General features: G+C 34.0%; 2 protein-coding genes across 6 annotated transcripts in view; one reads left to right on the top strand and one right to left on the bottom strand.

Annotated features, from left to right (window-relative positions):
• Nucleotides 1-5,777, bottom strand: part of LOC143893438 (calcium uptake protein 3, mitochondrial-like) — a 31,700-nt gene extending 25,923 nt beyond the window's left edge. For 3 of the 4 annotated variants that reach the window (XM_077398815.1, XM_077398818.1, XM_077398819.1), the window contains exon 1: nucleotides 5,533-5,776. In XM_077398815.1, coding sequence (XP_077254941.1) covers nucleotides 5,533-5,766 — 234 coding nt within the window. In that variant the 5' untranslated portion in view covers nucleotides 5,767-5,776. Of the gene's footprint in view, nucleotides 1-5,532 lie in introns of all 4 variants that reach the window. The other variant, XM_077398817.1, reaches the window with a different exon arrangement.
• LOC143893441 (cytochrome P450 27C1-like) overlaps nucleotides 1-15,523 on the top strand; it is a 363,376-nt gene that overhangs the window by 37,525 nt on the left and 310,328 nt on the right. The window lies entirely within an intron of this gene.

Here is a 15,523-nt window from a genome sequence, read left to right as displayed (position 1 = left end):
TTTCTGATTGGACGAGCTCTGCTATGCGCACTCTGATCTCTCCACGTACCTATGTCCTGCATACAGAAATCTTTCTATAATGAATCTTGGTCCAAAAGGACTCGTGGATATTGTCGATAGGAGCATCTCGATAGAACGAGGACCCAGCCCATTAGTTACCGCAAACCGCTCGTCAAACAAGCCTCCGCATACGTAATGCGCGATGATAATGTTATGCCGCGTCTCGTAATAACGCGCAATAAATATATATCGGATGATATATATTTCTCCCCTTTTGTCCGCTGAACAATTTATATTATTGCTCGATGAAAATGTTGAGGGCTCGCTTTAGTCCAAGATCGCATCGTGGAATGCGTTTCAATAAGGAAGCTTTTTAAGTTTCTATTTTAATTTAATTGAACGCCCCCCCCCCACGTTAAATGCATTTTATATCAATATTAATATTACTTTCATAAATAATAAGAGAAAACAAGACCGCTATGATACACAATCGAATAAGATACAAGCCAGGTTTTTAAATGTTCCAACGGTAGCTGCGTTTCAAGTCCGGCTGTGATCGGCGCGCAGTAAAAAGTTGGAATATATATGTATTATTAATAACACATATATATGGAAAAAATTAATATTGAGCTGCCTAAGATCTAAGATTAGACCGAAAATGGCTTGTATCTTATTCGATTACTTTCATATTTTTATTAGCAAATTGCATTAACGATATATAAGTTAGAACAATTATCTCGAGATACAAAGTCATTGCTATATACGTATATAGCAATACATTACATGAACTTAACAGTATACAATTATTAATTTCATTAATTGTAAATCTGATACCAATCCCAATTAATTTTTATTTAGATTTAAGAATGTTAATATAATTTAGGATAAAATAAGTATCACATAGTACCTTAATAATTTTATCAAACGTAACTTAATAAATATTTAGAAAATAATAAGAGAAATAGGATCGTAACAATATACAAACAATTAGAATCAAAAGCCATGCGATCCAAGCTTAGGTTTTTGAAAGCCTTATATTAGTTTCTGTATACATATATGTCTATATATATACATATAATTTTTTCAACAAACTCCGCGCCGATTATTTGTCGGACTTAAAACACAGTAATTGTTAGAATTAAAAACCCTTCCCTCCCCGGAATTAAATCGACTCGATTTAATTATCTAAAAACTGCAAAGAAATTTATTGCGAAAAATATTACCTCAGCCAGGGTTCGAACCTGGAACCTCTCTCATTCCGTGTAGGGCGTCGTACCAATTCGACCACCGAGGCATGTGGTAATATTCATCGCAATAACCGGTTAATAATAGTTTGAAACGTCTTTCTCAGGCGACGTGAATAAATAATAATAAGAGAAATAGGATCGTAACAATATATAAACAATTAGAATCAAAAGCCATGCGATCCAAGCTTAGGTCTTTGAAAGCCTTATATTAGTTTCTGTATACATATATGTCTATATATATACATATATGTATACAGAAACTAATATAAGGCTTTCAAAGACCTAAGCTTGGATCGCATGACTTTTGATTCTAATTGATTCTAAGAGGTTCCAGGTTCCAGGTTCGAACCCTGGCTGAGGTAATATTTTTCGCAATAAATTTCTTTACAGTTTTTAGATAATTAAATCGAGTCGATTTAATTCCGGGGAGGGAAGGGTTTTTAATTCTAACAATTACTGTGTTTTAAGTCCGACAAATAATCGGCGCGCAGTTTGTTGGTAAAATTATATGTATATATATAGATATATATGTATACAGAAACTAATATAAGGCTTTCAAAGACCTAAGCTTGGATCGCATGGCTTTTGATTCTAATTGTTTAAATATTTAGAAAAATATTATGTATCATGAATAAAAATGACAATTCGCGTTTTGCTAAATAAGTTGCTCAATTATTTCTTTTATTCCAAATTGCATTTATTCTGTATGGAATTTCACGTGTGCAATGATCCATACCGCGATGTATCTACATTTCTGATACCAATCGTCCCCTCCACGTTGCTACAGCCTACGCACGTTGGATAAAGGCGACAGAACGATGGACAGCATGGTCAAAGCTTATTTCTGCGGCTCGGGAACATACGGTGTAGCGTAGCCAACGTATGTACTTCATCATTATACCTCTACGTGATTGCAATCGTGTGTTAGTAGATTACGATATGCAATAAATACACTCTCGCAATCAATTTTATTGTAATTATATAACATATAACTTTTTCAAAGTGCCTGGTTAATTAAACTTATTATTTATTTAATATAAATATTTCTTTTTTTTTATGAAATCCTATATTATGTCTTTTTCAATCAAAGATTCTAATTTAAATTTAAAAGGAGAACAAAAATTTCTAACATATAAATTAAATGAATGCTCTCCATTAAGATATATATATATATATATATATATATATATAATATTATAATAAAATAACTAAATTAAATTGATTACATTTTCAGATAACTTTCAGTCGATATACTTTATATTCACAAAATTTATCAATCAGGTTACTCATTATTTTATTTTATTTACCATTCTTAATTAAAGATTTAATTGGTAAAAGTGTTATATCGGATTTACGTGCAAAATTAATCGCGTGCTGTTAAATTCACGCGATACCATGCAGAGTGTATACACTATTCGTATATCTTGATGGCCTCGTGTCTCGAGATAATTGCCCACGGAAAATAATTAGTATATTCCGCGTAAATTATGTGCGAACGTGCACCGTTTCACGTAGTATGACATTTTTGGCACTCTTGCCGTCGCCCTATTCTCGCCGAATTCTTGGCAGCGATGTGGTCAAAGAATATCTTCTGGACACGCACAAGTCAGTGCAACGTGACGAGGCACGTTAGAGTGTCACGCGTGTTGTACCGGACGCATGTACCGCGATTACATGCATGTCAGCTGCGCGTGCAATTGCAGCAAAATGTGTAAAATATATCTTGTGTTCTGGAATCAAGATGATGTCGCCTGCGATAGTTTTCTGATTAGATTGGAAAAGTCTGAACGCGAACACGCGAATACAGGATAAGAGAACATGAGACGTCTCTGTACCATAAGATGTTCTTTATCTCTGAGAAAATAGTAGAAGTTTGACAAAAAAACGTTGTGGACATGTTTTCAATTAATAATGATTTTAAAATTATTCAACATATTTAAATAAATCTTTTCGTAAGAACCTTCAGTTTTTATAACCGTATACTTTTAGTTGAAAACTTCGTATTAGAGAATATTACTTAAACGTTGAAAAATAAACTTATACAATAAATGAATATGTTTCACGAAACTTTTCAAAAGACCTCTTTTTAAATAATATACGATTGTAAGAACTTTCGTTAGTAATAGAGTCCATTGTTACAAGTTAAATTTACGCATTTTATTAAATTTTACATCATCTCCTTTCAAAAAAACAGTATCTGAATCTATCAAACTATAGAAAAATATATTTTGCTGAAAGTACTATTTATGCATATCCATGACCTCCATGACTATATCAGAAATATGTCAAAAGATAATTGGTCAAGTCGCTTCACAAATGATACGAGACTTTAGCGTGATTGTCAAGAACGGTCGATGCAACTTTCCCATGTTCTCACGCGCGATAATTAATGGATACATGTGCTGCGAGGTGCGGAAAGGAAGCAGCTTAGGGTACATCGCATTCGTATTAGGGTGTCTCGTGGCAAAGGGCCGGGTGCATCTGCATTTACGGATGCAGCTTGGCCGCAAACTGCGGCGCAAAGCGTCGGTCATTTATCTGCCTCGTTTTATAAGGCGAGGAATGTCCCTAGAAGGCATCCGCATTCTCGAAAGCGTCGCATATGATCGATGAAACACGTATGTCAACGTTCAACTCGCGAGTACGACAGCTAAGAAGTTTCTCGTTAGTGAGTGTATTCCGAGATAATAACAGCGCTCCGTGATTTTTCAATCGTCAGCTTTCGCTTTTGACGTTAAGAATTTTGTAATGTGCCGCACTTTCAAAATTAATTTTTCGTAAAAAGAAAATGCGCTCGAAGAAACGGAGAAATAAAATTTTTAAAGCTTTACTTAATTAGTTAATTTCGCAAATTATCAACGCTTAATTGTATATCATAAAAATCATTTAAAAGTTACACGAATATAGATATTATGATTAATTTAATATTATTGTATAGTAACGTTGAGATAAAATTAGAACAGAAATCGTTTTCTAATGCTAAAATATTATTTAGTTAACGTATCAATTCTTAAATAAAAATTTATTCCTCGGAAGATATTTTCCGATAAATATACTTTTATCCTTTATACCGAAATGCAGCCTTTTAAATAACATTAACACGCGATACTACGTGGACAAGTCAGCTGAACGTGATTTTATAGTTTATGGTACATTCCCTTGCGCGCGCGCCTGCGGACTACTTTTCACAAGAATCCCGAGATTCTCAGGCCGTAATAGAGACGTTCAAAGATCCAAACTGGTTAGCCGTATCGACTGTGTGATCGTTCGGAGGGCGTGGCGCCGATACACTTGAAGATCGTTTGACACAAAAGCCGATCCGCTTCCTCCAGGCCATATTATTAACGTAGCGTACCTACACGTTCGGTCTCACGACCGAAGATCGAACGAGATCAATCGCGGGCGCCTTCATTCCCAACTCCCCCCACCCCCACCCCCAACGCGTTCGAAACTCACTTTTTAAACTCGCCGAAGAATCTTCCTTACTTTCTCTCTCCCGCCCTTTCCCTATCTTCGTCCGCCTGCGGATTCAGCGATATCAGAGGAATAGTAGTCCGGGTAACGTGAGAAATAAGAATATTTTTATTTGCCCTACTTCTTGTTTCGTTATGCGCACAGTTAATTTATTTTACGTAATGTTATCTTCCTTGTTTTTTATAAAATTATAACCGATACCGTACAGTATTTGAATTTTATACATTAAATATTGTCATAAATATTCTATACCGCTTATATACTTTATACATCATGTATTTTTATACCGCGGAATATTTCAAGTTAAAATTTTTCCGTACTGCAATGTGAAAAATTAATTTTTATACCACCTATTTCCTTCAAATAGGCTCCTAATTAAATTATTTTTTACTGAGGATCTTGCTTTACAGGAATAATTAAAGCACCTTCTGCTCCTGTCATAATTTAGAAAAAAAAACCGCAAACATTTTGGTGAAAATGAAAATACGTCGTGCTACACACTATATATATTCATATAATATTTAATATCTGCAAAGTAGCTTATATATAAAGGCGAGGTATTTTGAAATATCGTAACCGGGTTAAGAAACGTTGCCGATTCCGAAAAGCATTCATTGAATGGCGTGCACTCGGGCGTGCACTGTTGCGCGTTCCTCGTGCAACATCACTATACGCACTGCCCATTCGCGCGCACGTGGACGCGTAAATCCACGTGACCGCGTCGTGACTCGCCATTCAACTTCGCGCCACTGCGACTGCCGACTGCCACACGAGACAGCCGCGAGATCTTGGGCCGGACTGTACTGCGTACCTTGCGAGTTTTCAAGGCGTGCACCACCTTCGGCCGTAAATAATGCTGCGCCAGTAGGAACGTGACGGAAGCGGCGGCCAGCAGTCCGACGCCCTTCTGGATTCTCCCGAGGCTGCGGTCGGCACGCCACGACGTGTACGAGCGCGTGACATCGCGAAAGTGCCGCGCGTACGGCGATACGCGTCGCGAGAGGCACGCTAGCGTCGCCATTTTCAACGCATGCGACCGGCGCATGCGGCATGGCATGCCTTGTCTGCCTGCCACGTCGTCGTCGTCTGCCCGCCGTGAAACGTCAATTTCTCCTACCTCCGCGGCCAGTGTTGTTACCAGAAACTGTCGCGCCCGAGACAAACGCGAGAGAAAATAAATGCTTAAAAAATATCTTCGTTTAACATTTTCCTTCGATTACTGAACAAGTATTTGGTATGGCATTTTTCATTAATCTGATCAAAAATTTTAAGTTTCTTTTTTTTAATTAGTGTGAGGCGAAGATAATTTCAAGTAATAAATTTTATAAATTCGTATAATTTTAAATTAAAAAAGTAATAATTTTACTGAATATATTGCGAAATAATGGTCATGTTTTTGATGGACATACTTTTCTTTTTATCTTTTTGTTTCTACTTCTTTCATATTAAATTGACGCTTATATGAGATTGGAATCGCTAATAATGATATTGTCAATCTGCGCGCATTAATAGAATGAAATAATTCTTTGTCAAATTTTATGCTGATAATTTTAACAAATAAATTTGATCGAAATAAAGCCGACACATAATTCATCATGATAATTGTATTTGCGATTAATTCCGGTGGCATCATAACAAGTATTTCGCTCGTTAGACAGGTAAACCGTAAATTATATCTTGTTATATCGCACTATTCGCTCTGTGCGTTTGGTTGGAGGGGATAGCACGAGCTACGAAAGCGCTCGGGTGAGAGAATAGTGAACTCAGGGTGGAATATTTTCCTATTCAATTAGACGTATTATTATTAAAAATGGGTCATCGTAGTTGTTGCGTCAGAAGTTGTAAGAATAATGAACTGAAAAAAATTTTTTTTCAATATAACTTGTATATAAAAAAGTAACTTTATTGAATGTACATTTTTTACTTTTTATTACAGACATTTTTTAAAGCAATATTTAATTAACAGTAGTTATTATTTATTGTTTTCTGATATAAAAATAGGAGTTCCAGTAATTAAAGTGACATAAATACCGCTGTGCAGTCAACCTCCAATTATATAGTAACAATCATAGATTATGGCGCGTATAGCAATTTTTACTTACCGAAATTATTAACAGTAAAATTAAAAAATACACTGCATCTATTGCACAAGAAGCTTTGGTAACAATCAACATGGCGCTGAAACGCACGGAGTGAATATCATGCCTAGTCACGTGTTTATGTCCAATAATTTATACATATTCATTATTGCGAGAAATTTAAGGCGAACGACTACCTCCGAAAATATTTAATAGACTAATAAAAGATCGCTTTTTTATATCACAGAGCTTAATGTAAAATTTATGTAGATATATCTTTTTACAACGATTAAGTTGATTAATTGTGGCATTATGTCTTATTTGACAAATTAATACTAATTGATATGCGATATAAATATAATAAACGTTTATTATTATTTTCTTATTATTCAAGGAATTTTCTTATTATTCAAGTACTCAGAAAAATACCTAAATTTTTTTTGGAATTCTCGCACGAACGGTATTACTGTCAGTAGGGATATACATATATAGTGTACGTAATTATGAATTTCTCTTTTCATATTATCCTGATAGTCGCACAACGATAGTCCAACAGAATCTGTTCATCCACTCTTCTTATGGAGCTCTCACACGAGTTTTATCGTCGTGATATAAGAATATTCGCAATCCACGTATATATCAGAATATTAATAACGTTTGTTCGAAAAAATATTGATCACATGACGAAGTTCCACACAATTATTTATTGTAGCGCATTTTCTCTTATTAACCCTTTGCATTCCGGTCAACAGTAATTTAAATAGAAAAATATTCTAGAGTTAATAACGATATGAAAGGATAATTAAAACGAAATTCAAGTCCCAATAAAGAGAAGAGAATAAAGAAAAACTTATGAAATTTGATCACGTAAAATCATCAGTACATTATGTATATTATATTTTTCAAGACAATTGCCTTGTTTTTGCAGTCACTATCCTTTATCCCGCGGAAAAATTTTAGAATATTATTTATTCAATTTAATGTATTGTAATTTATTGTATTTATATTCTGTATTTATAAAGAATATCTACAAAAAAAAATTAATGTTAATAATTTAGAAATAGAATGTAATAGAAAATTAAATCTAGATATTATTAAATCAATCATTGATGACTTTGAAAATTAGAAATCTAATTTAAAGAAATTAATTTTAGTTTATTTCTTTTTTAATACAAACATTTTTTACAGACTATCAATACAAAATTATTCCTCCGTCAATTAACAATATTATTTAAAATATACAAAAAATGATTGATGGTGTGACGGCCCCTTTAGGTCAGAACCCGATCTATCCTTTGCGAGAGGATCCTTCGGGGCATATCGTAATCACGCATTAATTATGATCGTTCTGGATGGCACGTAACCACGTAAAATAAGTCGAGGCAACGTGCAACAACCTCCGCTACGCCATTGCAAAAGGAGCGAGAACCTCAAGATTTGCCCTCTATCCCACCGCGTCCCGTTTGCCTCGTGTTTTAATCTATTTTCTGTGTTTTTAATTAAACGGTTCCTTTATGTTCATGGATAATCTGGTATTCGCCTTTGCGCTGTTACACGGTCGTGTTACGCACTTCAGCCTGCGGTCTCTCGTTGCTTCGCTAGAGCAACGGACAGAATTAGCGAAGTTTTTAATTATGAGTGATGCGAGTTGGTCACGCGAAAGATGGCTTATTGGAAGTAATTACTTGAAAGCGACAATTATTTTAGTCCAATTTTAATTGTTTGGAAAACGACAGAATTTGTCGAATTTGAGTTACAATCGAATTGTGAATAAATTAGAGTTCTTTATTACTAATTGTATATATTGCGAAAGAAAATATACAGGTTCGGATATTATCTCATTTTTGCCGGAACATTGGAATGATTTTTCCTGATTTTTCGTTGATTTATACATATGCAAAAGAATTTCTTTTAGAATAAGTGAATTTTATATTTATACAACGAAATTTGGAATTTTTAAAAAGTTACGAATATTTAATATGTGCTTTGCGGGAGTATAATGGTAAAGAGTTAAGCTGAATAAAGGGTTAACAGTTGTGTGAAATTTCGTCGTTTAGCATACATTTTTTGGTTGAAGAAAGCGTCATTAATTCTTTCTCTACGCGGACTGCAAATGATATTCTTACATTATAATGGTAATACTTGCGTGAGAACTGAATAAAGGGTTTACCGAGCCGATTCACGCGAATAGTATTCGCGTGTGTTCTTTGTACCGTTGAATAGATATAGGAATAGAACTCTGAAGAGGGTCGTGCAGACGAAGGACGTTATGTAACGAAACGGAGGCTTCTTCACCCACGTCCCGACACCGACGTGTGACGCAACGCGAAAAGAGTTTGAGTGGCGCGGCGCGTGTGCTAAAATTACGCAGGCTAATACACGCACTAGTGTTACGGTCTTAAATCGTATCGGCTGCTGTGCGGCTACATTTTTCCTATATCTTTTGTATATCTTAGGGGCAACCAATGTATAGTTACCGATGCTTCCTGATATAAAAGATTCTTTAAAAAAGCCTCACGAGTTTTCTCTTCAGCAAGATCTAAGTTTTAATAATATACAATAGCATCAGATATACATATAGAAATAGAATCTGTCCTAAAATTTTAAGTAAAAGGGAAGAGAAAGTTTAATGTTTGTGTATGTCTTTTTTATCATTGCTGAAAAAGAGAAAAAATATATATATACCTTTCGCTTTATGCGTTAACGCTCATGGCACGTGATCAAAGATTAAGAAAATATTTGGTATAATGCGGCGAGCTCAATCGGGCGAATAAAGATCCAGTGACTTCGTGCCACATCAGCTACCATATATAGCCAGCGAATGTGCATTGAGGCTGCAATTGCTTCGTCCTTGCGTAGGATAAGAGTGCATCGGAGTACATAACGAGTTTACTGGAGGCAAGTCCGGCGTTAGATTTCTTGCCGCCGCAGGTGTAATGTCGCACTTTCCAAAGACTGTCATAAGCTAGAAAAATAAAATATCTTATATAGAAGCGACGTTTAATTCTTAAATAACAGAGCTGTGTTAACTTTTTATATCCTCCCGTATATAAATTTTGATATCATATATAGGTATTCACTACTTTTAATATTTTTACTAAGAAATATAAATTAGAATAAACAATAAAATGGAAAATTTATTTAGAAATTGAAAAATCTGAAGTTTTACTAAAATAAAATTGATATTATGAGTTTAATCATAAATCTATAACAAGAGATTTTTTTAACTTTATAGATATCAGAGAAAAAGTTGAGTGTAAAATTAAAATACCTCAAGATGCTTAGAAATTTTATCCTTGGCAAGATGTTTTAAAATTTATAGATTCCGGCACCTCGATCTGTAATACTTTCGGTGTCCGTAGGCTTTATCGGCGCGTTCTTCACTAATTTGAATAATCAAACTCGATACGGTTAATCGATTTGCGCAAAAGACAGCGAATAGAAAACTCTCGATAGTAGCATTAATGCTGATAACACTACAGGGAGGTATCATCGATATTCACCTAATAAACTTTGATTGGGCAAAGTATAGTCAGTAATGCCATCATAAACCCATCTTTAGGGCTTGATAAGAGAGCCTACTTAATGTAGGCCCTGAGGATTGTCAAGGATAGGTACTAGAGCGTAGAATCGATTATGATAAATATCTATGATAACGTATAAATCGTGTCGACTTTACGCGTGCAAAATACTTAACCACAACCTGTCCGATTAAAGATTGGAAAAATTTACGGACAAGTGCTAACGTACTTTATCAGTAAACATGTCGTGGTTGATGAAGTTAGTCATCATCATTTAAATGTATTATGACTTGTATTTAAAATGATTGGCGTAAAATAAGAGCCATTACCGGTATATTATCCGTACATTAACCGGTATATTACTACGTCGGAATATTATATTAAATAGCCAAGTTGCGTTGTGTATGTGTGATATTAACAACAGTTTATTCTATTTTTTATATACATATATAAATTACGTTTCGTTTTATCACATAAATGCTAGAAATAAGTTATCGAGCTTTCTGTTATGATCTTTAGCATTTAAATTATTTTTTCGATAGTCACAAAAATATATATTTATTTGGCTCAACTCGTTCTCTCAATTACCCCTAGACACCTTTAATTACGCTGTTTTACATGAAACTGTATAAGTACCAAATTATATAGATAGGCAGGAGCAGTGAACGCGGTTAAGAGATTGTGGAATCAATTATGATTAGGGACGATGCACGTTTTACGGTCCATGTTTGTTGTTTTGCCTGTGGGTCGAAAGTTAAGGCGGAAGACATTTATCGAAGAACGTTAATTATAAATTGAAAGACGCGCGTCGTAGACCGAAGGTTGGGGTTATGGTTATGTTAATAGCCAAGATTATGATTATGGTCATGATTCGTAATCATAAGTGGCTAAATGCCATGAGAGATCGGCAATGCAGAAGTAGCAGAAGCATGCCTGCACTTTAGATACGCGGATATTTTTATTAAGTCCTGTAAAAATAATTAACATCTCGCTTTCTCCGACGTGGTAAACATGTTTTGTCGCTTGTACGCGTTTAATTATTACATATTTATTAGTACAATACTGACACATCAAACGTATTTTTAATTAAAATATTAACCACAAATTCTTCAGAAATAAATTTTTAAATATTATAATTTAAATTTGTTATGTTACTATATTTTACTTCCAATATTTAAGCTTGAAGGATATTTTAGTGCACAGGACTGATATGTACATGTGGCAAAGTTTCATTCGGGAAAAATGAATGTAATATCAACGACAAAATTTAATTGATATTCTAACAGCAGTATATTTTTGCTAGGAAAATACAATTATTACGAGACAATTATTTGATGGGCACGGAAATTGCGTAAATACAAGGTAGCGGACAATGCACCGCAATCTAACGTACTTTTCCCGTGCAGCCAGAGCGACTTTTATGCCTTATCGTGGCATCGATCATTAATTATACGGGACAACAATGGGAAGAGATGCAGACAACAAAAGAGGGGAGGGGTGTGAGTGCCGCTCCATATTCTCTATTTCTGCATGCTTGGCAAGCATCAGACACCCATATACTCTGTGCTGGCCGTAATAGTTTCCGGCGTTCGATGCAATCGTGCTATTTCTTTTTAAGCTTATTTACATCCCAAAGACGTCGATAAAGTCTTACAATAAATAATTTATAATAATGTAATGAAATATTTATACATGTCACGTAACTCACGTACGAACTATTCAGGAAACGCGCATTAAATAGCGTGCATAATTTACAATTAGACTCTTTAAGAGTTCTACAATACACGAGCTATTTTGATAAATCTAATCTAATAAATTTTGATCTTAATCGGCAAAAGTATGTGAATTTGTTGAAAACAAATGATAAGTATATGCAATTTTATTTCCCAGATGCCGGCTGGCTGTGCCCGTTATGCTGCGATTACGTAATCAATTAATTGCTTATTTAAATGAGAAATAATGTATATCTGCATTAATCCTCTACTAATCTTATTAGAACGGATAATATCTACATATAATTTTGAATAATTTATACTTACAAGTTCATGAAACATATCGAATAAAAAATAGAAAACGAGAAGAAACCTGAAGAAGTTTATTAATGAGATTATTAAATTTCTCAAAATGTTAGTATTTGATACAACAAATTAGAAGATATCTTTTATCAGTGCAGTAAGTTTGATTAATTTATAAAGTATAATAATGGACGTCAATATTTAAATATAAGACAATTTTTTACAATATATACTTATTACATACATCCCTATTTATTTTGACTTCATATTTAAAATTAATTTACATGAAAATATATATCAATATTATTTATAGCAAAATAATTTTAATTGACTTATTTTCAACACATTGATTTCTGAAGTCAGATTAAAATTTTAATCAGTGTACTGACTCCAGAAATCAATATATTTGGCAGTGCAAAAAGCTAAACACTCAATGTACATATTGAAAATACAATAATATGTTATTAATATTATAACATAGTTTGTCTATATAATATTTTTTTTAGAATATTTTATTTTACACCAATCATTTTCAAATATTATAATGTTTGTACCAGTAAGTTTTAATATATATTTAGACAATCTTATGATAAGATAGCTTATCAAGTACATGGCATGTTTACTGATTTATATTAATTATCTTTTTCTCTCTTTCTCTCTCTGGCTTACAAAATTTTTCCGGAAAGATTTGTATAATTCTGCTGCTTATATGATTTTTGATACTTGTGCATGGGTTTGCATTGACAAATTTGTAACAAGCATTTATTACGTGCACTTACCTGAGTATTCTGTAAACGGTTGTAGCAAATATTCTATTTTGCTAATTGTGATGTTGCTGAAATTATACGTGATTATCTTTTGACTAACAATAAGATACGTTGAATAAAGAAAGGTTATACATTTTCTTTATTGGCAACAATGTTATATTTTGAAGATCTGTTAGCAATCGCGAATATTAATATAGCTCATTTAGAAAAGTGCATGCCAGTAAAAATCAATAATATAGCAAATAATAAAAATCAATAAATGCAATTTGTAATGTCTTACTTAAATAAGATAGAGTGCAAAAGATTTTTTAATACTGTCCTAATTTCATGCCGTGTAATTTAAACAATCGAGATTATTAGGGGAGAATAGATGATATTCATTCATCATAAGATGTTACATATGAAACAATTTTTTTATATCTAGGAATGCAAATAATAATACATAGTGAGGTATATATCGAAATTTAATAACAACGCAGCGTTATATTCAAATAATATCTTTTCTTTATATTTCTTTTATTACTTCTAAAAATTATATGGCGACGATATGGTGGGGTTCTGCATCCAAGAAGCGAGAGAGAAGATAAGCGAGCGAGATGCGCATTTGATAATCGATCAGAGATTCATCGGAAATTCATTCGATCGGTTTATTCGTTAATTTTCATCGTTTGTCGCTCCAATCCCTTCTCTCTCCCTTCTTATCTTCTTTCGCGAAGACGACGATAAGAAATGTACCTCTCGGGAATGGGACAGAAGAGGAAAAGGATCGTAGAATTTAAGGATTATATCACAAGGTATATAGTATCGAAAATGGTGGTGTTTTGGTTAAGAGAGGACAAATCGTCCTGCGGGCGGATATTTTACGTATATCTCGTCTGAAGTGCTTTATATATACTTTACATTAAATACCCGCGGATGAGATTTCAATCGGCGCGGCCCCCTCGCTCTTTCATCCTTTTATAATAATTAAAAATACTCGTCTATGACCTTAATAGTTTCAGTCTATGAAAATTAAATACATTTCAAACATGGCAGTGCTAGACTGGTTCCGTTTCGACCTTCGATATCTAGAGCTGTGCCGAACGATGCGGTCATGCCTGCGTATCATTTTTGCTATTAATTATTTGCTATTAATAGCTTACTGCATCAATTTTCTCATAACTCTTTAAATACTTCAGCTTGGACTTAAAAAAAAAAACAAAAAAGAAATAAAGATAATACTACTATAACATTTCATGTCACTTTTCTTTAATTTTTTATCATATTATATAGATTATTTTTTCAATGTTTAATAAATAAGATAAAAAGAGGGTGACATGAGTGGGAATTAAATTTTTATAATAGTAACAATCAAAACAGTGTTTCTTTTGTTCTATCTTTAGAATTAATCTGAGAACATAATTGCATGAAACGGCACTACACACCTTTTATGTCATTAGTTAATCTAATAATTAGCTGTCTTGACAAGCATCACACTCGCGCATCCACGTGCACTTTCCTTTGCAACCTTGCCTTTTCGTTATCGTTGGATTCATAAGTACTAACTCGGAAGAGTTGTTTTTTATCCTTATAAGCAGTACCGTCGAACCACTCGTTTAATCTCATTCGCCAGAACATGCTTATTTTATTGAAACTATTCAGAATCCGTTGAAAATATCAGCGCAATCATATGCATCAAACCGATGGTAAAAGAAAAGAAGCCTCGGAAATAATCTCGGAAATAACACTTATTTTTAATTTCCTTTGTTTAGTTCTGCCGACTATTAATACCGACTGTCTGTGTGTGCTATTTGGCGATATACTCCTTCCTTCTTCCGCTAGAAATCGGTTTTCGATCGTGACGTATATCATTTTGAAAACATTCTCTATTTTTAAGGTATAAGCGATACTCGAATCGGATTCCGCGTGTTTTGTTTCGCGTGATTTCGGTGAATGTGATTCGATCAGTATTGAGAACATCGATATTTTCAATCAGAACTCGTGTTTTTAAAAATATAGATTGGCCAATAAATCCTATATTCGTGCGGTTTTTGCCAATAGATGGCTTTATAGGCGCTTTAAAAAACAACTACACTGTAAATCCAAGTGTGTTATTTCTACACGCATAAACGTTTAAAAATGACACTTGACTGGGAGCTCGTTTTACGTGTTTTGTTAAATTACGCCATTTAAATAAAAGTTAAATGACGTGATTTAAAACGGCAAGAACTCATATATAGGGTCGCCAGATATTACAATAAAACCAACACTTGATGGCCAATGCTACGACAGTCCGGCATTACAACGAAAATCAACGCTTGGCTGATGATTGGCAGCCGTACGTCGCCCAACATTCCGTCAGACAGTACTGGGCTATAACCAACACCTGGCCGACAGCCGTACGTCGGCCAAAATTCTGTCCAATATTGGGCCAGCATTGAC

The sequence above is a fragment of the Temnothorax americanus genome, unplaced genomic scaffold (assembly GCF_048541705.1).
Source record: "Temnothorax americanus isolate GAGA-0224 unplaced genomic scaffold, ASM4854170v1 Scaffold12, whole genome shotgun sequence".
Classification (NCBI taxonomy): domain Eukaryota; kingdom Metazoa; phylum Arthropoda; class Insecta; order Hymenoptera; family Formicidae; genus Temnothorax; species Temnothorax americanus.
The sequence above is the reverse complement of the archived record's forward strand: the minus strand, read 5'-3'. Positions and strand labels throughout refer to the sequence as shown.